Source organism: Trachypithecus francoisi, unplaced genomic scaffold (assembly GCF_009764315.1).
Source record: "Trachypithecus francoisi isolate TF-2019V2 unplaced genomic scaffold, Tfra_2.0 Lachesis_group11, whole genome shotgun sequence".
Taxonomy (NCBI): domain Eukaryota; kingdom Metazoa; phylum Chordata; class Mammalia; order Primates; family Cercopithecidae; genus Trachypithecus; species Trachypithecus francoisi.
This window is the reverse complement of record NW_022681456.1, coordinates 104,267,831-104,295,153: the sequence shown is the minus strand read 5'-3', so window position 1 is coordinate 104,295,153 and position 27,323 is coordinate 104,267,831. Positions and strand designations below refer to the sequence as shown.

Below are 27,323 nucleotides of genomic sequence, written 5' to 3'. Positions count from 1 at the left end.
TGTGGTCCCCAATTTAATTTGAAAAGTGCTTACATTTATTCTTATATATGGTTTAATTTTAAGGTCTTTTGTCTCTTCTTACTACAAAGCAGCGGCCTCTATCTGTATGCCTTAGGAATTAGCAGCTTCTCAGTGTAGGATCCTGCAGAATTTCTTACGATCTGTAGTAGGTTGAGTCATGTCCCCTAGAAGGTTAAGTCTGAGTCCTAACCTGATACACCTGGGAAGGTGACCATATTTGGAAATAGTCTTTACAGATGTCATTAGGGGATCTTACGATATAATTCCCCTGGATTTAGGGTGAGCTCCAAACCCAGTGACTAGTGTCCTTACAATGAGAGAGAAGGAGATATGAAACACAGACATAGCTGCATGAGGACAGAGGCAGTGAATTACGCAGGGACTGCTAGTCACCACCAGAAGCTGCAAGAGGCATGGAACGGGTTCTTCACGGCCTCCAGAAAGGACCAAGCCTGTTTGATTGCAGACTTCTGGCCTCCAGAACTGTGAGGAAATAAACTTCTGTTGTTTTCATTCACCCAGCCTGTGGTAATTTGTTACAGTAACCCTAGGAAACTTAAGACATCATTTATTTATCATCGATCAACTATATTTTTTATTTTATATAAGAAAGAACAGCTCTTAAAAACCAATTATAACCTCACAGATAATTTCTGCTCTAATTTTATATTCTTCAATATCAAGGTGACTTCTAAGATTTTATAGAAATAAATTGCTTCCCTGTAATCCCAGCACTTTGGGAGGCCAAGAGGGGTGGATCACTTGAGGTCAGGAGTTCGAGACCAGCCTAGCCAACATGGTAAACCCTGTCTCTACTAAAAATACAAAAAGTTAGCTGGGGGTGGTGGCGGGTGCCTGTAATCTCAGCTACTCGGGAGGTTGAGGCAGGAGAATCGCTTGAACCTGGGAAGCAGAGGTTGCAGTGAGCCGAGACTGTGCCATTGCACTCCAGCCTGGGCAATAATAGTGAAACTCCATCTCAAAAAAAAAAAAATAAATTGCTTCAATGAAAAATGGAAGATCATAGATCCATAACTTAATCTTGGTAGTCACCACCTTTTTTCATTGTCAGTGAAATAGAACATTTTTTAGTAAAATACTGATGAAGATAATTTCTAATTGGAATTTGAGGAGACATTTTCCTTTTACCTCACTGGCTGCTCCTCAGTCTCCTTTGTTTCTTCTCTCTGACCTCTTAACATTAGAGAGCCATTGGGCTCAGTCCTTATACCTATTCTGTGCAGTATCTCTACTCACTTTGGTGATCTCCCCCAGTCTCATGATTAAATACCACCTCTATGCTTGATGGCTGCTAAATTCAGTTCCAGCATAGACCTCTCACCCCGGATTCATGCAGCTGTGACTGTCAAAGAGACATTTTAAGCTTAAGATGTCTAAAGCCAAACTCCAAATCTCCCAGAACCTCTCCATACTCTTTCCCATCCTGCGTGATGACAACTCCATCCTTTGAGTTGCTACGGCCAAAAACCTAGGTGGCAACTTTGACTCCACTTTCTCATATCATGCATCCTATTCATCAGCAAATCCTGTTGTTGGCGCTTCCTTCCAAATATATCAGAATCCTACCATTTCTCTCCTCCACTGCTACCCCTGGTCAAAGCTACATCATGGTAGTGTTAAGGTATACAAATTGGAGTCAACCTAAATATCCTGCAGTAGGGGAATAGTTAAGTATCAGTATCCACTCAATACAGTTGATTACAGTCTATGGCTTGAAGATGCTAGCAACAGGAAGAAAAAAGTACCTAAATTTGCATTAAAAAGCTTAACATAAATTACACATATAATTACAAATATGTAAAATTCAGATGCATACAGGGAAATGTCCTGAAACAAATAGCATCAGTATTCTTCCAGCTAATTATATGATTTAGCCAGTCAGTTTCTGATGCCTATAAATCAAGCATTTTGTAGCTACCATTATGGAGTTGTAATTTATTCATCAGTTCCCCCAATTGATGGATATTTAGTTTGCAAAGTTTAACATAAAATAATGCTGCAGTAAACATCCATATACATACCTTTATTTATTGTAATTCCTAGCGTGCAAATTCCCAGAAGTTTATTAGGTCATGTTTTATTTTTTAAATGAAAAAATAAATGTACACTTAAAAATCTAGCATAGTAAAAAATTTGCAATTAAGAGTAAACCTCTTCCTACAGCCTCTGTCTTCCCAGAGGTCATGTTTCTTGTGAATCAGAAAACTTGTTAACCAAAAAAAGTGACTGAGGCAAGTGTCTTTGATAAATCAGAGGTTTATTGAGCCAAAGTTTAAAGACATGCCAGGGAAAAAATGCAAGTTACATGAGCATCTGTGACCTGAGCTTTCTAAAGAGGGTTTTGGAAACTCATTATTTACGGGAGAGAGCGAGGAGGGAAAAGGAGAGGGGTTAGGCAGTGAGGCAAATGATTACCTTCTTGTGAGGCTCATTAATGCTCAGTACATCTATGTTTCATATAAGATAAGGTAAACTGAAAAAAGGGAGTAAAGGCTCAATTACCCATCTGTCTCAGGGTAGGCAGAAGAGTGGTTGATCTTGTCTCATCCTTATTCTGTACGTGGGAAGATAATCTTGTTACCGGCATTGTCAGTGTGAGATTTAACAAAACTTGGTTTTAAGAGTTAAACTTAGGTTGCAGACCCAAGGTTACAGTTGGCATGTGTTGGTTTTACAGCTCTCCACAATGCGAAGGGGAGGCCTTGAGGCTTCTGTTAATACTCCCCCTCCTACACGGGACATACTTGGTTTTGGCTACTCCTACTCAGCCTCCAAGTTTCAACTGGAATGTCGCTTCCTCAAGGACTCCTTCCCTGGCATCCCACTTTCTACCCCTACCCCATTATACATTTTCATTGCATATTATACATCTTGTGTAACTGTTTTAGTATCTGTCTCACTTACACTTCAGTCCCAGACAGCAAAGACCATGCCTGTGTTTTCCATCTCCTAGTGCTTAAGGCATTGCCTGGCATACAGGAACTCAACAAATATTTAATGAGTGAATGTGAGATATAAGTCAAAGCCTCACTATCATATATATACCATTTTTATGTATTTTTTTGAGACAGTGTCTTGCTTTGTCACCCAGGCTGGAGTGCAAGAGTGCAATCTTGGCTCACTGCAGCCTCCACCCTCTGGGTTCAAGTGATTCTTCCACCTTAGCCTCCCAAGTAGCTGACAGGTGTGTGCCATCATGCCTGGCTCATTTATATATATATTTAGTAGAGATGGGGTTTCACCATGTTGGCCAGGCTGGTCTTGAACTTCTGACTTAAAGTAATCTGCCTGCCTCGGCCTCTCAAAGTGCTGAGATTACAGGTGTGAGCCACCACACCACTCCTGTATAACAATTCTTTAAAAAAATCTTAAGCTTGATCCAGACCTACCACCCTCTCCAGTGTAATGATATACATGGTAGTCCCTGGGTAAGTCCAGAGTTCCCACTAACTTAAGCCCCTCTTTGTGTCAATTTCATAAAGAGTGGTCCTTGCAAATACAATGGCCAAACTGTCAAGAGGCATTTCAATCAACAATCAGGGTAAAAAGGTTTGCAACGTGAATTCTTTTGACATAACAAAATACCACTGACTGAATGGCTTAAACAACAGAAATACGTTTCTCACAGTTCTGGAGGCTGGAAGTTCATGACCAAGGTGCCAGCAGGGTCTGCTTGCAGATGGCTGCCTTCTTGCTGCTCTTCACACTGTCTTTCCCCTGTGAGCACATGCACCTGGTGTTTCTGTGCCCTAATCTCCCCTTCTTACAAAGACAGTAGTCAGATTGGATTAGGACCCACTCTAATAGTCTCAATTTAATTTGGAACCTCTTTAAAGGCCTCGTCTCCAAATAAGGTCACATTCTGAGGTACTGGGTGTTAGGGATTCAACATATAAATTTGTTGGGGGGCACAGCTTAGTCTATCAGAAAACCATAGATAGCTGCCCTCCCAACAAGGGCTGGGGTACAATGATGGGCTGTGCCTTAGGGCAAGTCCCTGTTCTCAGGAAATTAGAGCCAAGAACTCTGGGTTTGAATGAATGTTACTAACAGTTATTAAGTACATCACCTAGGAGTGAACTTTGGACCAAGTTTCTACAGATGCTGCTGTGGAGATATTGATATTGGAAATTTTAAATACTATGTACCGATCATTTGAAATAAGTGGTCCATTACTTCAGAGAATTAACTTGGAAAAACATGCTATCACTGTGTAAAATTAATTTTCAAAAAGAACGATAAAAAGTAATATTTATATTAGAAACATCCTATGAATTCGTCAGCAGAAGAAAATAGAAAATACCTGGTGCTTTACATCTTCATCATGACGAGTGTAAAGCACATTTGGAGAGGGAGTCAGGCATCCCAGTTTTGGTGTGAGCACTGTTACTTCTTGATAACTCTGTGACTTCATATCATTAATTTAAGAATTTCCTCAGGTATTAAATAAAGAGGTCAGTGAACATGATCTCTAAAGTCCTTTGAAGGTTTAATATTCTAGCAATTTCTTTGTTGGAATCAGTTTTCTATTTCACCTGCTACAGAAAACTCAACTGGCTTGTGGTACAATATACCTACTATGGTTTGGCAACCTGGTAGCTAACCTATAACAGATAAAATTTTCAGAAGTTTCTGAAAACATTTTAAAGAACAGTTCAACAGAGTTTCCTGTTAACTGCTACTTTTCTTTAGTTTGACACATCTGAAGTGCTAATAACACCAAATTAATCTTTTAACACATTGCCCCAGGTTTCACTTCCTGTTAATTATCTTTGTGATTTTTTAAAAATGAAGAACTATATTGTTTGCCCATATTAAATAACTTTTTTATAGCTATGAAATTCCTTGTGTCTTGTAGCTATCGTACAAATATAATCTGAAAAAATTTATGAAAGTATTTAATGAAGCTTTTTAGCATTTTTTTCAAAATAGGGATTTATTATAAAAACTATACAAACTTATTCACAAATTATGAAAAATTTTAAACAATTTGTATCCTCCCTCCAAAATAGTGTGTTGTGTCTTTACAGTCTTCACTGGCAGTACATTCAGATGGTATAGAAACTAACTCACAAACATTCCATATAACTTTGTCCTTACAGTAAATAATTTTAAAAAACTTTTCATCAAGTTTCAGTGTTACTGAAGTTAGTTATAGACAGTAAGCATTACAGAATAAGCAGTAAATGGTCACCTGCATTGAATTTTTCAAAGCAAAAATTGTTTTATATTTTGTATGTTGTTTTATCCTGCCCCAAACACTTAAAGCAAAAGTTAAAGATTTTTCCAGTTACCTGAAACTTCAAAAATCTATTGTACTTTGAAAAAACTTTAAAAAGCAGCATCATTTAAATAGTGGTTAACTCACAAATGTGTATGCAACAATGTTCACCAACCCTAATACTCAGGCCTGCAGAGACACCAGCTCACAATAATTTAGTGCTCTGAAAGCTGGGGGGAAAGCTCCTGAGTAGTAAGTATGCAACCCAGGGTGTCCAGTGCTTTCTTGTGGTGAAAGAAGGGTGTCAAAACTGAGGGGACTCTCCAAGGTCCTAATGAAAAGCAGCTCCTCTAAACGCCTGAATCCTTTTTGACTCCACCCTCATCACTTTAAGGATGAAGCCTTTCTGTACAAAGGCTTTGTACAGAAAAGAAATTATTAAGAGTTATATTTTACACTAATGCTAACACAGCTAACTGAGCAGAAAGAACTATGAAGTACAAATTTTTCTAAGGTTTTCTTATTAATGGCAATATAGACATTTATTTATTTATTTATTTATTTATTTATTTATTTATTTAGAGACAGAGTCTCACTCTGTTGCCCAGGCTGGAGTGCAGTGGCATGATCTTGGCTCACTGCAACCTCTGCCTCCTGGGTTCAAGCAATTCTCCTTCCTCAGCCTCCCGAGTAGTTGGGATTACAGGTACCTGCATTACAATGCCCAGCTGATTTTTGTATTTTTAGTAGAGATGGGGTATAGGAGTATATATCCTACTATACTAGAATATAGTAGAGACCACTATGTTGGCCAGGCTGGTCTTGAACTCCTGACCCCAGGTGATCCATTCACCTCGACCTCCCAAAATGCTGCGATTATAGGCGTGAGCCACCGCACCTGGTAGGCAATATAGATTAAGGTGGGGGTTATTTCCTAAAAACAAACATAATCCATATGTCATCTAATGCAGTTAAAGATCACCTGTTGACAGTATTTTAAAAGGCCTTGAAAAAAAGGGGGCTCCTTTATTTGGAATATAAATAAATCACCCTTGTAAAATTCTATTATCTATATAAATTGGCCTATTTTCAAATAATAATTTAGCTATTTCAATTACCATTTTAAGCCATAAAAGGCAAAAACAAAGGGAACCTACTGAATTGTACACTTAAACATGAATAAGAAGGTAAATTTTATGTGTATTTTATCACGATTTAAAAATTTTTAAACAAAAAGGTAACTTTTCGGATAATGTATGATACTAAGAAGGACATGCAACTAAGTAATCAGACTGCTTTTAGTAAGAAAATAAGTTGCTTTTTTTTTGTTTTTTTCTTTCTCTTTTTGAGACAGGGTCTCTGTCACCCAAGCTGGAGCTAGTGGCTTATTGTAGCCTCAATCTTCAGGGCTCGAGAGATCCTCCTATCTCAGTCTCCTTGGGAGCTAGGAGTAGGCACGTGCCACCATGCCTGGCTAATTTTTTAATTTTTTTATAGAGATGGGGTCTTGTCGTGTTGCCCATGTTGGTCTCAAACTCCTGGACTCAAGCGATACTCCCACCTTGGCTTCCCAGAATTGGGATTACAGGTGTGAGCCACCATGCCTGGCCTGCTTCTCTTTTTGTTTTCTAAAATTCAAAGGCCTAAGTATCAAATCCCTCAATCTCCAAATACTGTCACAAATAAAGACTCAGTAATAAACTCCCTCCAAAAGTTCAGACAAACTCAGGTGAGAGACTTGTTTCAAGGGGCTATAAAAAGAAACACCAGGGCTCTGCAGGAGAATCAGTTTTTAATGTTTTAAATGTATCTATTTAATGGAATAAGTTGATCATAGATTTGGAAACCAAAAGGTAATTTCTCAAGTATTTGGAAATAAGGAAAAGCCTCCCTACCACCAACTTTTTGGTCATCTTTCTCATTCTCTCAGAATCATCCTAATCCCCTAGTATACACCCTTACCGTATATCAATAAGGGCACCATAATATTATGCAAAGCACAGATCTATATGCCTGATCTCTTATTAGACTTGCACCAGAGACTGCTGAATCACTCCAGGCATGAACTCCAAAGCTGAGGCACACTAACCAAACCCCTGGACATCTACAGAAGCAGGGGCGTTCTCTCTCCAGCTGGCTGCTCCTTCTGGAAGAGCTCTTTGAACTGAGTTAATCGGCCATAGAGCCTCTCTCTCAGTGGAGGAATGTGGTAGCTAGGGTCCAGAATGTTCGTAACTCGGCGCTCTCTCTCTTGCTTCCATAACTTGTATGGGTGAGGAGGGAAAAACGGTCGTCCTCTCTCTCTTCGAATCTGTAATGTAATTCCACTTACAGCCAGCATGCCCCATACTGCCAGGATAATAAAGTCTAAAAAACAGTAGAAAAAGTACAGTTTGAACTCTAGTATTTTAAAATCTAACATAATAACACAACCCTTCATGGACTAAATCTGTATCTTCCTTTCTAATAGACTTTCTGGTGAGTTAGTCCAAACACATATGTAGTTCCTCACATACAAACCAAGGAATCAGTGGGGAAGCCACAGTCTTATTTTTGAAACTAGGATTTTTCTATTACAGACATTTGAAAGTCCAGACAGGTTGTAAAAAAATCAGTTGTTTGGATCTTTGGCCTTCCAACATTATGTAACAAGTACCCACGGTTGGTTGTGTGTTTTTTCAGAGGGAGTTCGAGGAGGAAGGCAGTGATCTAGTTATACTTCACATATGTATGTCATGGAACATCAGATGCCACCATGCTCATTTCTTTCCCATTCCACTCCATATGGGGCCCTACTGCACTCACAGTGTAGGTATAGGAGCACATGAAAACATTCAACCAATCGTTACTGTTTTTTTGTTTTGTTTTGTTTTTTTTGAGACAGAGTCTCGCTCTGTCGCCCAGGCTACAGTGCAGTGGTGCGATCTTGGCTCACCACAACCTCTGTCTCTCGGGTTCACACCATTCTCCTACCTCAGCCTCCCGAGTAACTGGGACTACAGGCACCCGCCACCACGCCTGGCTAATGTTTTGTATTTTTAGTGGAGACAGGGTTTCAACGTGTTAGCCAGGATGGTCTCGATCTCCTGACCTCGTGATCCACCCACCTTGGCCTCCCAAAGTGCTGGGATTACAGGCGTAAGCCACTGCGCCCGGCTGGTACTCAGCTTCTAGTAAAAGGCTCGGCAAAACACTGTCTGGTACTTAAAATTTGCAAGAGTTTTAAGGTTTTCGAGGATTTCGAGGTCTCTACCATCAACCTCTTATCCAAAGGGAAAGCTCTGGATGGTAGAGGGAAAGACTTGCCCTAAAATAAAATCGCAACAATCACAATTGTGCTTATGCAATATATCTTCAATTCCAGGACATGCTTTTTCACTCTCCACACTTCAACATTTCTGAAGTCAACGTATCTTACAATCTGAACAATTCATGTGGCAGTCATTTTTTTCTTCAAAAAATTTATAGAAAATCTGTAATGGATAGAATCTTACAAGTGAGGGAAACTACATGCTTACTAATTAAAAACTCTTTCAACTAGCAAACTGCATGCTTCATTAAAGGAGGGAAACAAGGGAATAACTTAAAATTCAATCAGGTTGTCATTCTCATCCCTCATTCCATCCCCAGCCGTAAGTGTCAAAAGTCTTTACTGTCAGCATTTTTCTCCCCACTGAGAATGACCAGGTAAACCTAAATAATCTTGGAAATTTCTTAAGGAAATTCATGTAGTAGATTTTTATCTTCATCTTAAAATTTTAAATGCTTTGCTCCCACAATCCTAAGTTATCGTAACGGAGGGTTCTCACAGCATTGTTATGCTGTGTTCCCTCCTTTTGTCCCAGTTGACTTTCTTTAAATTTAGTCTCCAAGTGCTCTGGTTAGCATAGGTGGGTCAAGACTCCTACCGTGCTGTCACACTGGTTTTTGGATTTAAGAGTCTTACCATTAGTTTGAAAAGGCACATTTGTGAAAGCTCTGTGGAAATCCTTGTTGAGCGCTCTCTTGAGTACATTCAAAGTGATGTAGGAAAGGCTTGTGGACAAGTAACTGCCAACGGCTAAAACCACCGAATAGGAGCCAATGACTCCACAAGTCAGTATGTTCAGCTGTGGAAGAGTGGAAGAGTTTAGGCATCATCCATGGTAGAACAAAAGCAGTTTCTAACCCTCCACTGGCTTCAATCACAGGAAATCACATTTGCTCCCTCAGGTATGAAAAGGGACCAGACCCCCTCAGAGCTGAACAGAAGTTCCCTGGAAAGATAAACTGAAAACAACCTTCAACATCCATATGAGTTCTTAAAACACAGTTCAGCTTATCCAAATACTATGGAAAAGATCTTCCCTATGAAGGAACTTCAAAAATAAAATCTAATTAGAGGAAGAAGCACTCTTCTGAAGCCAGCTGAAACTAATGACCCATCAGGTTGGTGTACTAGAGTAAGCACTACCTTCTCTGCTCCCACTTAAAAGCATACTGACTGTGATGCTCCGTTTGAATGGGGGGGGGGGAACACCATGTGATAATCATAAATAGAATTTCCTTTGCTTTCATAGTAACAAGGCTATTTAGAAGCAATCATCTGATACAGATAACACAGCCCTCCCCAGTAAACATGCAAAATGATGAAATAAGTGATCAGCTGAACACAGGATAACATAATGAATAAATCTAACTTTTGATGAAACACTTACTATTCTTAGGCAGCCCATGAAAACTACTGGAATGAGGATAGCTATGCAAGAGAAAGTGACCCAGAATACACCATCATCATGAAAAATCTTTAGGTTTCCTGAAAAAGCAAAAAGAAACTAAGAGTAAACAACAGCTTTACCAAGTTAGATTTAGTTTCTTGGAACATCTGAACACAGATATACATCAAAGGCTTAAAGTAACAACCAGGGAATATGTTGGCAACTAGAAATGAATTCTAATTTTCTTCATTTAACTGTCAATACAATCTTCTTTGAAGGATGTGTTCTAGAAACTGGGTGGGGGGAATCAAGCAGGTCAATGCTCTGCACATTTATTAACAATCATTTAGAAGAGACTGGAATAGTCCAAGCTCTTTCATTCACTAGCTCTATGAACTTGAGCCTCAGTTTCCTAACCCTCAAAATGACATTGAATTATATCTCCAGGCTCTAAATCACCCGTTAGCTCTATATTTCTGACTTCATGATTTCATACTGCAAAATAAAAAATATAAATAAAAGGCATTCAAAGTTAAGCCATGAACCCAGTGTAAACAGCAAATCCACTTAACAGATTTTTACCATCAAAGCATGTCCTGTCATGCCACTGCACACTGTGACGTGTGATTTCCTCATGTATCAGGAAAGAGGAACCAACCAACCATCTGCTCTTCCTAAACCCTTCTCCTGCTGCTGGACTCTAAAATGCTGTACAACTTAGGCTGACCCAGAACAAATATATAAGAACTCCTCTTTATAAATTAAGTTTAAAAAGCAAGAATAGCCTGATTGCTGTTTAATACTGACACTGGCACCACCGTTCAGTCCATCTGTAAATGGCCCCATGCCTCGAGACCTACATATCCAGGTCAGAGTGGAAGAGTGGGAGTCCCTAGGCTATAGGATTGGACCTTGAGACTCCATATGCTCTGAAGCCAACAGCAACATGCCATTGAGGTGAACTTACAGATTATATTCTCTAGTTTAACTATATTCACCTTCACAAAATACACATGTGGCTTTTTTAAAAAAGGCTTTCAAGAAATCTAGGTATTAAAAACAGTTATGATGCATGCATATGAAGAACGGACCCTTTCAGAGAAGAAGCTCATTGCTTCCCACATAAGGTGAAAACTAACAATCTAATCAGATTGTAGCAGTCAGCCAAATATTTTTCAAATGCTTATGCTTAAAAATATGCATAGGCCTCTTGGCCAGGCGTGGTGGCTCACACCTGTAATCCCAACACTTTGAGAGGCTGAAGCGAGCAGATCACTTGAGGTCAGGAGTTTGAGACCAGCCTGGCCAATATGAAGAAACCCCATTTCTACTAAAAATATAAAAATTAGCTGGGCATGGTAGTATGTACCTGTAGTCCCAGCTACTCGGCAGGCTGAGGCAGGAAAATCACTTGAACTCGGGAGGTGGAGGGTGCAGTGAACCGAGACTGCGCCACTGCACTCTACCCAGAGAGACAGAGTGAGACTTTGTCTCAGGGGGAAAAAAAAATTTTTATATATATATATATTTCGTGTGTGTGTGTGTGTGTGTGTGTGTGTATGTATGTAGGCCACGTGCAGTGGCTCAAGCCTGTAATCCCAACGCTTTGAGAGACCAAGGTGGGAGGGCTGCCTGAGCCCAGTTTAAGACCACCCTAGGCAACAGTGAAACTCTGTCTCTACTAAAAATAAAAGATTAGCAGGTATGGCAGCACACACCTGTAGTCCCAGCTACTTGGGAGGCTGAGGTAAGAGGATGGCTTGAGCCTTGGAGTTTGAGGTTGCAGTGAGCTATGATGTCACTGCAGTCCAGCATGGGTGACATAAAGAGATCCTGTCTCTGAAAAATAAAAATATGGGTTTGCACCCACTAGCAGTGAGGAGATGATCACTCTGTCCTTGAGCTATGAGATAGTTCCTAAACAAACATATATAAAGGGCATACGCTAAAATTATTTTTAACAATAGGAATAGTATGTCAAAAAGTTTAGAGATAACTGCTCTAGACTACTTTTATAAAGATGAAAATTAAGAGACCTCTTTACTTCTGTTTTCTCATTCCTCACATCTATCCTATCAGATCATTTCACAAATGATGGAACAAAGTTTCAATACCTTGCCCAAGGTTATAAGCTAGAAAGGGAACTAGTGACAGAGCCAGAATACATAAGGAGGGTTTTTTCCTGACTGTATAATTTATGCTCATTCTACTCATGAAAAGTACATTAAATTAATAGAAATTCTACCTTATCATCCCTCCATCCTCTAAGCATTAACGAAAGGGGGGAAGCCCATTAAGTAATAGTTGGTTTTTGTGGTCTTTTTGTTTTGAGACAGGGTCTTGTTCGGTCGCCCAGGCCGGAGTGCAGTGGCACCATGATAGCTCACTGCAGCCTCAACCTCCCGGGTTCAAGCAATCCTCTAGCCTCAGCCTCCCAGAGTAGCTGAGCCCACGGGTGTGCACTACAACACCTGGCTATTTTTTTTTTTTTTTCCCAGTAGAGATGGGGACTCACTATGTTGCCCAGGCTGGTCTCAAACTCGAGGTCAAGTAGTCCTCCCACTTGGTCTCCCAAAGTGCTGGGATTATAGGCATGAGCCACCATGCCCAGTCATTAGGTAGTATTTTATTTAGCACATCTTGGGTACAGCCTTGAATCTGTATTTTCCAAAACATCCCCATGTGAATCTGTCATTTAGCCGAGCCTACACAACACTGCTTTTCATCAGACTATCCAGATAAAAGGCTACCTGTAGCAGGGCCAGAAGGAATATGCTTGCCTCTAGGTTTGCTAAAGTCAGAACAAAGGGCTTTAGACAGTAAACACAGGTTGTCAATTCTCTGTAGTCTTAGAAAAAAAAAATCTTCAGGAAGATAAGGGACACATGACTTGTACTCCACTATATCCTGCATTCTCTATAGAGTTTACAGCCTCATAAAATGGCTATTTTTATATCTAAAGTCCCATCAACTTTAGTGTTTTAAGAACACTGTCACAGAAAGGAAACAGCCAAATAGAATACTTTTGAGTGCAGATACTTTCTTTGTTTTTGACAACAATCAGGAAATGTAAATTATTAAACAATGGCAAAGAAAGTTAACTTATAAGTTAACCAGATTTTAAAAACTGATAGCAATTGAATTACTTTTTAAAAAAACACCGAAAAACCCCAGAACTATCCCTGTGCTACTGCCCCAGGGTGGTTAAGTACCTCAGGGACACCTGGGGTTTGGCAAAGGGTGGGAGTGGAAGTTGAGGGTACAAGACCAGAAACAAAGTACCAGGTTCCCCAACTCAGCTGCCATCAGAGCAGAGCCCCTTTACCTCCATGATTTCTAATAAACACACACCCCTAACACAACAAATAGCTACAAAGCTACCTCTAAAGACATTCTATATTTCATCTAATGTGCCTTTGAGGAAGGAGGGACTTTTACTGGTACGGGTGCTGTCTGAAAGTGTCACACCATCAATGCATTTGCAGAACTCCACAGCAGCAGCATTGACATGCAACGCCACTCCAGGATGCAAATCCAATGAGGCAGTATTCAAACAGTGACTAAAACACACAAAACATCAGTTACTTATCGCTTACCCAGTGGAGTAAAGAAAGTCACTGATGAGATGAGGAACCCCAGCACTAGTCCAACACAGAGCATGCAGATCGAGAGGACTCCAAATCGCCACCACACAGCTACCAAGAACATTCCACCGACGCTTCCAGCGACAGCTGTCAGAATCAGATGCACTGTACAGAGAGAGGATGAACTGCTGGATCACCGGCAGTACTTCCAACTGCGTGCCTTAGACATACAATACCATTACTAACGCCAGCTTCAGCTTTCTGTAGGTCAGGCACTGAGGGCTCTTCAGTGGCGCCATGAAGCCAGCATTGAGCAACCCTCTCTAGGGAGGGGTCTGGGCTGAGACAAGGAAATTAGCCAGGGAGCTAAACCTCACAGGACCAGTGACAGGCTTGGCTTGTCAATAAATTGGGATTGAGAAGGAGAAGGTGACAAGCATTCTGTTAAATGTAATGGGGCAGGGGGGTGTCTGTTTTCAGGTAAAGAAAACCTCAACATTTTGCTTGCTATACATCTCATATCTTCAACATATCACATAGCCAGAACACAGGTCTATAATCAATATGGGTCTTCCTTTCCCTAAGTACCAAGGAATTCACGATACAGATTAAAAACCCAGAAGGTCTGAATGAGTAGTTCAGAAAAGGTGTCCAGAGCCTAGGTGGACCATTATTTTATACACTTAACAGGCTGTCACACACAATATAGGCCAAACTGTAGAAGGAAAGGTAAAGTAAAACACAGCACCTGCCTTCTTGAATACCCAGTTAAACTATGTAATTTTCACTTACCGTCATACTTGATAGGTGTCAGTCTTGTAATCAGTATGTAAAAGAAGAATGCCATGATGATAAAGCCTATGAAGAATAATTCTAAGTGGCAAACCACCAGGAAAGGAAAAAAGCAAAACAACAAAAGCTATGGTTAGGCACCCTTTTTACAGTGCAATTTAAATAGTTCATCTGCAGATACATGCTTAAGCTCCTGGAATTTACATGTTACAGCATTCAGAGGAAAAAAAACATCTGAAAGGCAGAAGAAATTCAGCAGTCATGGGAGTAGTTATTATCAAATAGATACAATATTAAAGTACTAACTACAGGATACACTTTCTTGTATATAGGTCAGTTTCCATTGTTAAATGGTTATTTGTTCATTTCATAGCTCACTTTAATATATTTATTTTTTCTGCTTAAAACAATAGCACTTTGTCACGTGTGTCTGATGTGAAATTACACACTACATTTTAATAATTTTGTAAGCAGAAATAAAACGTAAAAGGTAAAAGAAACCCAAACTGCTCCAAAGCAAAATATAACTTTTATATCTTCTTTTAATTCATCCTATCCTGTTTAGAATGATCAATCATTACCTTCATCCATTAAAACAGCTGGTAATGCAAGCATACAGGTAACTTTGTTCCCACAAATAAGCCTAATCCTGATCATGGAGGCCATAGCTCTACCTATTTTCTTAAATTCTTCACAGTTGTTCTTGGTAATACTTGTACTGTATCTCAGTTTCAATAAATATAAAATGATACATATCCATATATCAAAAAAACCCAGAGTGGGGCATGGTGGCTTGAGCCTGCAGTCTCAGCTTCTTGGGAGGCTGAGGTGGGAGGATCACTTGAGGCTAGGAATTTGAGGCTGTAGTGCACTATGATTGTACCTGTAAACAGCCACTACACTGCACTCCAGCCTAGGAGACACAGTGAGACTCCATCTCTTCAAAAAGAAAAAAAAAAAGCTAGTGATAACTTTGAGACCACAGCTTAGCAACTAAGTTCTTTGTTACAGAATCAATCTACATGTTGAGATATTATATATTCTTCACAATAATCTCTTCCCAATTAATAAAAAACAGTGTCATAACAGCAGGAAAGGAGTTGCTATTTCAAACAATTTGCCACAAGTTTAAAGAGCTTTATTAGATCAGGATTACAGTTGAGCTACCTTGATTCTCAGTTATACATCTTGTTGATTAAGGATTTTTTAGTAATCAAAAACATCACTTATATAAAAGGCAGCCCAAATAATTCAAACCAATCCAGTGAGCATGATTTACATCCCAGTTCTTCAATGTGTTTCACGGATGTAGATGCTGGTGTTCCCTTTGGCATCTGAATCTCTCAGGTCTGAGCAGACATTTCAAACTCACTGTACACTGCAGCCCCATAGCCTGATTCGTGCGAAACCAAGTCAATTGCCATCACCACAATCCACACATAGTTTTACAAAGACAACCAACCTATTTTTTTTTTTTTTTTTGGAGACAGGATCTCACTCTGTCATCCAGGCTGGAGTGCAGTGGCACCATCTTGGCTCACTGCAACCTCCACCTCCCAGGCTCAAGCAATCCTCCCACCTCAGCCTCCCCATGTAGCAGGGACTACAGGCACACACCATCAAGCCTGGCTATTTTTTTGTATTTTTGGGAGAGACAGGGTCTCACCGAGTTACCCAGGTTGGTCTCAAACTCCTGAACTCAAGTAATCTGCCTGCCTCAGCCTCCCAAAGTGCTGGGATTACAGGTGTGAGCCACCACACCCAGCCCCAACTTTTCTTTTTTTGGTAGAGAAGGCATCTCACTATGTTGCCTAGACTGGTCTCAAACTCCTGGCCTCACATAGTCCTCTCACCTACAGTTTCCCAAAGTGCTGGGATTACAGGCATGAGCCACTGAGCCTGGCCCTGACAACCAATGCCTAATCTCGGTTATCTTTAGTCAACTAACAGATCTAGCAGCTGATAAAATTCACTGCATAATTGTATTCCCCTGTTAATGAGAAGGTTATACTCCGCTGCAGGGAGAAGAGAAAAAAATAAAAATGCAGTACAACTCAGTAGACTCATGACTACAGACCCCAGCTACAAATCTATGAAGATAAAAGAGATAAGTAAGTGCTTACTCTCCTCACAGGTCACTCCCCGGCAACATTAAAGAGAAAAGACCGCAAAATGGAAACAGCAACTACACTGGACATAATACCTGTTTTCCAGAATCTGTGTCCAAAGAAACAAATGAAGAAACCAAGCAGGGCGAAAAGAGTGAAGAACACTTTGGAAGACACTCTTCCTACAAAATAATGAAAATTTAGTGGATAATACATCCAATTTGATACTTTGTATTAATATTTATAGAACACCTTCATCAAAAAAGCTAAGTGAACTGACATAATTTATCCCATACATGTATATTACAAATTTATCTTTAAAATACTCTTGCCACCCCTAATGAATGAACCTATGTAGACAATCAGTATCAACAACTGCTGCTCTAACAAAAAGAGAATCCAGACAATATATGCTTGCTGAAAGAGGTATGGAACACTTCCTATGACATACTCCTGGGTAGAGTGGAGAGAAACAGAGAGGGAGTGTTCCTAAAACAAATAATCCTGTTTCTTCAACAAATAAACTGCATGGACAAAAGGTGGCAGGGAGTGGGGAGGAGGCGGTGGGGGAGATGGAGGGAAAATACAGGTTAAAAGAGATTTAAAAGACACATCAACTAAATACTATGTATACATCTCATCTGAAACCCGATTCAAACAAACTGTGGAAAACAATTGAGATGACTCCAGAAGCAAACTCTGGCTGTTAATTTGATGCTATTAATGAAATATTTTCAATATTTTAAAATGAAAATTATGTTAGTGACACTGTGGTTCTATTTTTTAAGTGCTTATCTTTAAGGTATAGATACTGAAATATTTGTGAGTAACATGATGACCAGGGATTTGCTTTAAAATTATCAAGTGATAAAGGAGGGTGATGAGGTGGAGAGGCAGAGAAGCAGGTAGAACACAGCTGAAACAAGACAATGGCCATAAATCAAAATTGTTAAGGCTGGATAATTGGTATATGGAGGTTCGCTGAAGTTTTTCACAATAAAAAATTTAAACCGAAACGCACAATTTAAAAACATGCATTACATGTATAAGTCACACACACACAAACTACTACCAGTCTTCTCAATTATATATATTGCCTTGGAGAAAAATGTTGCATTACAACCAATGATGAAGCATGGTATCATTTAGTTTACTGAAGAGAAAAATATGCTCACTAAATTCATCACCCACCATCATGACTCCTGAGAGATAAATGCAAGAAAACAATCCCTGAATGAAAAACCAAAACATCTATACAATCTCATGCTAAAATATAACAAGGTTGCTACAAATCAAAATACATAAAATGCCTAAGAGTGTTCAGAATGGAGAAACCATGAAGACATACAGTAAAATAAGAAACACAAGACAGAAGAGCAGAATTCACAGGGGATAGTATATGCCTACATATCAGCTTTTCTGAGAATAAGGAGCCTGTAAGAAAGATTAAACGATGGCTGCACGCAGTGGCTCACACCTGTAATCCCAACACTTTGGGAGGCCAAGGTGGGCGATCACTTGAGGTCAGGAGACCAGCCTGGCCAACATGGTGAGACCCTCCATCTCTTCCAAAAACACACAAATTAGCCAGGCCTGGTGACACATGCCTGTAGTTCCAGCTACTCCGGAGGCCGAGGCAGGAGAATTGCTTGAACCCGGGAAGCAGAGTTGCAGTGAGCCAAGATCAGGCCACTGCACTCCAGCCTGGGTGTCGCAGCCAGACTCCATCTCAAAAAACAACAAACAAACAAAAAAAACCCCAGAAACATTATACGAAAGATAAAAACATCACATTCTGTTTATTTCAGACCTGTAGTTGACTATGGTTCTAGAATTTAATTTTTACACCAAAACCATTAAATTCGCTGGGATGATTTTCTCAAATGAAAATCCCGTGGAACTCTTCAGCAAGTATAATCACCAAGACAGCAAGGTGTTCCAACCCAATAAAAACTAAGACACAGTTAGATACTCTTCCATAACATTACAGGGGAACTAAATCCCTTATCACAATACCAGGAAGGAAGGAGAGAAACAATTATACAAGTAAAATGAGAGGGTATGGAAGGTTTCATCAGAAGCAGAATCTATGATAAAACAAGACATAAAACAGGCAGTCACTTTGGGGAACGAAAGCAGTGAACAGACTAGGACAGGAGCAAGTCGAAGGTTAAAGTGTTTTTAACTATGACAGTATTGCTAAGGGTTATGAACCACAGGGCAAGGTTTTAGTTAGGAGGCAATATGGATATAGCCTTCCTACTCCAAGCTCAGGAAAAGCACCCAAGTACTCATCAATTGTGAAAATGAGAGTAAAAACAGAACCAACATCACTAGGAAGGTTCAACTTTGGGCGGGAAGAACAACTGGCTCAGAGCTCTCTGTCTCCTAAGCCTAAGAGAGAGAGACAGGCCTGGGGGGCTTTCTATTTAGAAGGGGCTTTTGTATGAAGGGTTCAAGGGAAAGAAATGGGGGAACCGAGACATACTTCAGTTCATGGGTTAAAAATACAGGGCCAGGCACACTGGCTCACACCTGTAATCCCAGCACTTTGGGAGGCTGAGGCGGGTGGATCACTTGAGTCCAGGAGTTCAAGACCAGCCTGGCCAACATGGTAAAATCCTGTCTCAACTAAAAATACAAAAATTAGCCAGGTGAGGTGGCACACACCTGTAGTCCCAGGACTTTGGGAGGCCAAGGGCAGATCACCTGAGGTCAGGAGTTCAAGACCAACCTGGCCAATATGGTTGGTCAGGTCTCTACTAAAAATGCGAAAAGTTAGCAGAGCATGGTGGTACACGCCTATAATCCCAGATACTCTGGAGGCTGAGGCATGAGAATTACTTGAACCTAGGAGGCGGTGGTTGCAGTGAGCCAAGATCATGCCACTGTACTCCAGCCTGGGTGACAAGGGTGAGACGCTCTCAAAAAAAAAAAAAAAAAAAAAAAATATATATATATATATATATATACACACACACACACACATATATATACATACACACAAACTTATATCTGCCTAGGTCTCTTGCATTGTATCCCTCAAGGATCTTGAGTGGAAGACTGTCTAGCATGGAAGACTGAGTGGTGACAAAGAGTCTTTGCTTGGCTAAATTTCAGTCAGTCTCCTGAACCCCCTCCTAGGCCCATCTGTGCACATCTTTGTAAAATCCAGCTTCAGCAAGAACTCTGATAAGCCAGCTTAGCAAGAATCCCCTATGCTTGATATCAAATCACCCTCGATATCTAATCGAGTTCTTCATCCTCCACCATCCATCCCCCAGGTGATGTCTGACCACCCTGGTCTGTCTTCAGTAAGAATCCCCTCAGGTCAGTGCAGACAGAATGCCCCCTTGCCCCTCATGTTTCCCCTTAGAAATTTTCCATCCACTGACTCCCACCCTGCTCCTTGGCTACAAATTCCCACTAGCCCGTGTAGTACTCAAGAGTTGAGCCCAATCTCTCTTCCCCACTGCAAAATTCCATCACAGTGGTCCCTGTGCCTATTGTAATACTACCCCCTACCTTGAATAAAATCTTCCTTACTGTGCTTTAACTAGTGTCATTGATTTTTTTTTTTCTTTAACAGTGGGGTATGGCTCTAGCAGAGGGAGAGAACCATAATCTCTGGCTTGAACACAACTAATAGACTTTCTTCTTTAGAGCAAAGCTCCTTGAAAGAGCTACTTGAACTTTCTCCAATTTCTGTGCTCCTAGCTCCCATTTGTTCTTGAACATGCTCCTGTCAGGCGCCCACCCCACCTCTCCACTGCAACAGCTCTCACTGGTACCAATGGCCTCCATGTTGCTAAATCCAAGAGTCATTTTCAGTCTCTTTCTTAGCTGACCTATCAGCAGCATCCGCAAAGTTGATCGCTCTCTCTTCCGTGCAATACCATCTCCCCTTGGCTTCAACAAACATCATTTTCCTTTTACCAATCTGGCTTAGCCCACTGGCAGGATCTTCAATTTCCTGAGCTCTAAACACTGGAACACCCAGGGCTCAGTCCTCAGACCCCTCCCTTTTCTCTAAGTCACACTGAGTGTGCCTGCCTCTCTTGCCTCCCTCCCCTTCCACTTCTGCCACCCCTTTATAGATAACACCATCTAGCATGAGGCTTTAAATGCCATATATTCAGTCTGAAGACTTCCAAGATGCTCTCCAGCTAAGACTTTCCTCTGAATTCCAGGCTTATATATATATAATCAACCATCAGTTAAACATCTGCACATAAACGTTCAACAGGGTTCTCAAACTGAACTTGTCCAAAACTGAACTCTCAATGTATCCTCCCAACCTTCTCCTCCAACAGTCCTTCCCACCTCAGTGAATGGTTGCTCTCTCTCTCCAGTTGCTCAGGCCAAAAACTACAAAGTCCTTTACACCTCTTTCTCTCAAACCCCTCATCCAATCCATCAGTACACTGTACTCCAAACATATCCAGCCACTCATGAGCCAAATCTGGGACAATTTGAACGTGAAAATAAGTGACAGTAAAGGATTTCATCCAGAGAATAAAATAGGAATCTACGGGTCCAGGCTTAAAATAAATACATGCATAAATAAATGGGAGGGGAGGGAAAACTCTTCCTTAGAGTAGAATGGCAACAAATAAACATAGAAGGAGTGATACATTAGAAAAACACCATTTGGCAACCACCTAGTAATAAATGTTTCAGGCAAAGATCACTGGATGCCAAAACTAGCAAGTGAGAGTTTAAGAATGGGATATTTACTGACACTCGAAGTATTTCCCCTAAAGACACTTAAGAAAGGAAACGGTGGCTCTCGCCTGTAATCCCACCACTTCGAGAGGCCGAGACGGGAGGATCACGAGGTCAGGAGATCGAGACCATCCTGGCTAACACGGTGAAACCCCGTCTCTACTAAAAATACAAAAAAATTAGCTGGGTGTAGTGGCGGGTGCCTGTAGTCCCAGCTACTAGGGAGGCTGAGGCAGGAGAATGGCGTGAACCCAGGAGGCGGAGCTTGCAGTAAGCCGAGATCGCGCCACTGCACTCTAGCCTGAGCAACAGAGTGAGACTCCGTCTCAAAAAAAAAAAAACAGTTACTTCAGTAGCGAAACTTGGCAAGACACCACTAACCAAGTTATGAAGGGTGTCACCACTAGTAAAGAGACAAATAAATAGAGACAAGATCCTTCTGAGAAGGACACATCACTTCCTTTGTATTCCTGCCAAAAAAGCATAATCAAAATTTAATTATGAGGAAATATCAAACTAACCCAAATTGAGGACATTCTAAAAAACTAAATATTCTGTACTTCTCAAAAAAGTCAGGATCTTAAAAGATTAAAATTAAAAAAAAAAAAAAAAAGACTTGCCTCAGATTATAGGACTCTAAAGAGATACATCAGTTAAACGCAACGTGGGATCCTAAACTGAACTCTGGTGAGAGGAAAAAATTAGTTTTGTTGATGGGGAGACAGGGTTTCGCTCTGTTGCCCAGGCTGGAGTATAGGAGCACAATCATGGCTCACTGCAGCCTCGACCTTCCTGGGCTCAGGTGATATTCCCACCTTAGACTCCCAAGTAGCTGGAACCACAGGCATGTGCCACCGCACCCAGCTAATTTTTGTGTTTTTTGTAGAGACAGAGTTTCGCCATGTTGCCCAGGCTGGTCTTGAACTCCGGAGCTCAAGCAATGTGCTCACCTTGACCTCCCAATGTGCTGGGCTTACAGGCGTGAGCCACTGCACCCAGACAAAAAAAATTTTTTTTGCTTATGAAGGACACTATTGGAACAACTAGCAAATGTGGTAATGTGTGAATTAAATAACAACCATATCAATGTTAACTTTGTAATTTTGATAATTTTACTATGGGTATGTAAGGATATAAATACAGAAGTATTTAAGGGCAAAAAAGGTCTTTATGTCTGCAGCTTACTCTCAAATGGTTCAGAGAAGAAAAGAGTAGTGTGTGTTTGTGTGTGTGTATACATATCTATACATACACAGTCGGCCCCTGAACAACATGGGTCCACTTACAGATGTTTTTTCAGTAAAAGTCACACTGAGTGTGCCTGCCTCTCCTGCCTCCTCTTCCACCTCTGCCACCCCAAGACAGCAACACCAACCCCTCCTCTTCCTCCTCCTCTTCCTATTCAATGTGAAGACGACGAAGATGAAGGCCTTTATGATGATCCATTCTCACTTAATGAATCGTAAATATACTTTCTCTTCCTTACGATTTCCTTAATAACATTTACTTTTCTCTAGCTCATTTTATTGTAAGACTATAGTCTATGACAAATATAACATGTTAATCAAGTATTTACATTATCAATAAGGCTTCTCTGGTCAACACTAAGCTAACAGTAGTTAAGTTTTGCGGAAGTCAAAAGTTATACACGAGCCGGGTCTGGTAGCTTATGCCTATAATCCCAGTACTTTGGGAGGCTAAGGCGGGTGGATCACTTGAGGCCAGGAGTTTGAGACCAGCCTGGCCAACATGGTGAAACCCTGACTCTACTAAAAATACAAAAATTAGCGAGGCATAGTGGTGTGTGCCTGTTAATCCCAGCTACTCGGGAGGTTGAGGCAGGAGAATCATTTGAACCTGGGAGGCAGAGGTTGCAGTGGGCCGAGATCACGCCACTGCACTCCAGACAGGAGTGAAACCCTGTCTCAGAAAAAAAGAAAAGAGTTACACACACAGATTTTCCACTGGACAGGAGTCAGCCCCTACAAACCCTACACTGTTCAAAGGTCAATTGTATATAGAAAGAAAGAGAGAAGAAGAGAGAATGAAAAGCAAATTGCCTAATACATTAAGCTTTGAGGAATCTGGATGAAGATTATACAGAAATTCTTCATACTATTTTTGCATATTTTCTGAGAAACTATTTCAAGATAAACTGCTAAATACACACACACACACACACACACACACACACACGCACCTCACAACACTTTCACTGCCCCCAATCTACCTAACCCACTCTTCTCTCTCCCCTGGATTACTTCAGTGGCCTCCTAACCAATCTGCATTTCTGCTCTTGCCTCCGTCTTTTCTCAAAAAGCAGCCAGTGATCCCGTTAAAATATGTCAGATCATGGCACCATTTGCTCAAAACCTTCCAATGCCTTTCCCTTTCGTTCAGAATAGAAGCTAAATCCCATACTATAATCTACAAGGCCACACGCGAGCTGCCTGCCCCCGCACCTCTCGCCTCACCTCTACTCCCCTTGCCCTCCTCGTTCTCCTGCAACCCCTGTCCTCACTAGAGCTCTTGACACCCTCAGGCAGGCTCCCAGGTGCAGGCCCTCATCCTGGCTGCTCCCTCTGCCTGGTACACGCCACACCCACATACATGCGTGGCACAGCAAGGACTGCCCTGGCCATTCTATCTATCTCGAATTTTCCTCTTACTGGCACGTGTTCTCTCCCTTTCCTACTTTATTTATCTTCTTAGCACTCACCATTTTCTCATGTATTACATATTTTATAAATTTACCTTGTCTGTCTCATCTCCCTCACTATAATATAAGCTCCAGGAGAACGAGTATTTTTGCTGTTTTGTTTACTGCTATGTCCTAGTGCCTAGAGCAGAGAGTGGAATAATGTAGGGGCTCAAAAGGTTATGTGTTAAATGAATGAATGAGAACTAGACAAAAGCATTATCTGCAAGGCCAAAGGAGAATTTGTAAAAGTTTAAATCCATATACTCACCTAGGGAAGCACAACTACCCTCTCCTGCCTCAAAGCTGCAAGCATATGTGTGAGCAGGAACGTAGGCAGCAGATGTATTTAGAAATGGGTCCCAAACAATGACATTGTATATGACACCTTGTCCCAGGAGGGAGGAGAAGGAAATGCTTGTCTTATCATTAGCTGTTAGGGTAACCACCTGAAGCCAAAAATAACACATGATTAGTGTTTAGGGGATTTTTTAAAGCTATTCTGTGATAATTCCACCTACGTGTAATATTAAATGGTATATTTATAAATTATAATTCTTGTTTGAAATATTCACCAACCCATTTAATATGGTCAAAAGGCCATCTTACATGCTTTGTATGTGCTAATGTAAGCAAGCTCTTACATAAAATGCTTCCAAAGATTTTTTTTAATAGTTTAAGGAAAATGAGATACAAATAATGTATAAATGCTAGTTAGGACAACGAAAAAAGTTGTTTTTCTCCTCTGCTAGACTATAAACAAGGATGGGAACTGTATTTCTCTTGTGCACTGCTCTTTCCTCAGTGTACAGCCCAATGCCTAACACCGAGGATGTGTTCAATGTTAACCACAGACTAATGTAGACAGTCTGTTAACATGTCAGACAGTACCCACTTATTTTTGTCTAACAGTCTCTGAAACAAGAAAATATTACATAAGGTTTTGCTATGTAGTGGTAGTTCTTAACTTCAGAAATTCCATTGTAAACTATAACACAGAAGAAACAAATGCTTTATAGAACATTAATACCTATGTTCCCACTAATTTGAGAGAAATAAATATTAGGGTTTCAGGAGTAAATAATTACAAGCCCTCCTACATCAGAGTACCACTGTTTAAAAATACTGCTTAGCCTTCAATAACTTGTTTCCTGGGCAAAGGTCTGATCAAGTTCAACAAACTGTTAATATTACTCCCAAGTTATCATGAGAAATTTAAACCACACACTAAGTTGAATGAATAACACAATAAATAGACTATACACTGCCTATTATCAACAATTGTTAGTATTTTACCATATTTGTTTCTCTATCACTCCTTTCTCCCCATCTCTGTTTTTTTACTGCTGAAAGTAAGTTACAGATATCATGACACTTCACTGTGCATGTCCTACCACAGTGTTTCTCAAATTTAATGTGCTTGTGAATCGCAGAGGGACAGTCTTGTTAAAAAGCAGATCTGATACTTCAGTCAGTGTCGTACCAGCAGTTCTGCTTTTCTAGAAAGCTCTCAGATGATGCCAATGCTATGCAACCACCTACCACACTGTGAGTAACAAGGTACTCAGTACAGATGTAAGTCTAAGTACAGACTGACAAGGGGGTTACATCAGGATAAACCCATCGTAAAGTCAAAATGCATTTAATATACCTCACCCACCAAACATCACGGTTTTACCCTAGCCTACCCTCAATGTGCTCAGAACACTTATATCAGACTCAGTTGAACAAAATCATCTAACACAAAGGCTTATTTTATTAGTATTATTATTATTTGAGATGGAGTCTTGCTCTGTTGCCCAAGCTGGAGTGCAGTGGCACGATCTCAGCTCACTGCAAGCTCTGCCTCCCAGGTTCACGCCATTCTCCTGCCTCAGTCTCCTGAGTAGCTGGGACTACAGGCACCTGCTACCACCACCACGCCCAGCTAATTTTTTGTATTTTTAGTAGAAACAGGTTTTCACCATGTTAGCCAGGATGGTCTCCATCTCCTGACCTTGTGATCCTCCTGCCTTGGCCTCCCAAAGCGCTGGGATTACATGCGTGAGCCACTGCGCCCGGCCCACAAAGGCTATTTTAAAATAAAATGTTTAATTGCTCATGTAATTTACTGAATACAGTATACTGTAGAATGTTAGCTGTTTACCCATGTGGTTAAGCGGGAGCTATGGCTCACAGCCACTGCTCAGCGTTGCAAGAGTATCATATTGCTAGCCTAGGAAATGATCAAAACTCAAATCAAAAGATCGTAAGTCAAACCATCATAAGTCAGGGACCATCTGTACAAGAATATTCTCCTATATAAACACAATACCTTAGCTCACCTAAGAAAATGAATACTTTCTTATTAGCTAATACATGATCCAGATTTTCCCTAATGTCTTTTCCTTTTTTTTTTTTTTGAGACAGGGTCTCACTCTGTCACCCAGGCTAGAGTGCAGTGGCGTGATCTCAGCTCACTGCAACTTCTCCCAGGCTCAAGTGATCCTCCCACCTCAGTCTCCTCAACATCTGGGACTACAAGCACGCACCACCACACTCGGGACTTTTTGGTTTTTTTTTTAGTCGCTATGAGGTTTTGCCACGTTGCCCAGGCTGGTCTCGAACTCCTGAGCTCAAGCGCTCTGCCTGCCTCAGCCTCCCAAAGTGCTGGGATTACAGGTGTGTGCCACTGTTCCTGACCTCTAACATCTTTTCTAGCTTTTCTCCTTCTTACCCAAGATCAAACCAAGTTCCATGTATGCTGCTTGTGGCCAATCTCAGTAATCTAGAGCAGTCTGTCTCCTTTCTCTCCCAGCCACCCAATGACTGCAGAAGAGATGGTCAGTATTCTCACAGAGTATTCCACAATCTTGTGTCTAACTTATTCTTTTATCCCCCATACTTCCTGTAAATAGGGAATCCAATGGACTAAACTCAGATTAGACATTTTGTGATAGACTATACCACAGGCGATGGTGAACTTCCTGTAAATAGGGAATCCAATGGACTAAACTCAGGTTAGACATTTTATGCTAGACTATACCACAGGCAATGGTGATAACGTCAGACTGCACTACATGAGCTCATAATACAGGCTGACCCATTTTCAGTGAAACTAGCTTTGCCCACCTGGAATAGGTGGAGACTATCAGGTCACTCCATTTTAAAGCAGTTCTCCTTTTACAATGAGAATTAATTGAAGGATGCTACTTAGATACCCTAGAAACATCCTGTCCCCTAAAAACCTTCACCTGCTGATCCTTGCTGGATTTATTTCATTGAGGGTCAGAAAATGGTGATCATCTAATTCTCTATTACTCCTTCCACATATATTAGCTGGCACTCTTCTGCAAAGAGCTTTCTCTCACCAACTGGGGAAGAATTAGTTCCTCCTTTAAAAAGGCAGGCTAAATTCCTTTATCAATTTTGGAGTAATTTGGTGTAAGAGTTTCCTCCAGTGGTGGCAACTGAGGA

The 27,323-nt window shown here is 40.7% G+C and overlaps 1 protein-coding gene across 2 annotated transcripts in view; it reads right to left on the bottom strand.

Moving 5' to 3' along the window:
- Nucleotides 1-4,959: 4,959 nt before the first annotated feature.
- TM7SF3 (transmembrane 7 superfamily member 3) overlaps nt 4,960-27,323 on the bottom strand; it is a 47,455-nt gene continuing 25,091 nt past the window's right edge. Inside the window, exons 6-12 of one of the 2 annotated variants that reach the window (XM_033222602.1) lie at nt 24,139-24,316; nt 16,540-16,626; nt 14,337-14,417; nt 13,557-13,709; nt 9,961-10,058; nt 9,210-9,372; nt 4,960-7,630 (exon numbers count right to left, since the gene is read on the bottom strand). In XM_033222602.1, the coding sequence (XP_033078493.1) occupies nt 7,368-7,630; nt 9,210-9,372; nt 9,961-10,058; nt 13,557-13,709; nt 14,337-14,417; nt 16,540-16,626; nt 24,139-24,316 (1,023 nt within the window). In that variant the 3' untranslated portion in view covers nt 4,960-7,367. The remainder of the gene's footprint in view (nt 7,631-9,209; nt 9,373-9,960; nt 10,059-13,556; nt 13,710-14,336; nt 14,418-16,539; nt 16,627-24,138; nt 24,317-27,323) is intronic. The other variant, XM_033222603.1, reaches the window with a different exon arrangement.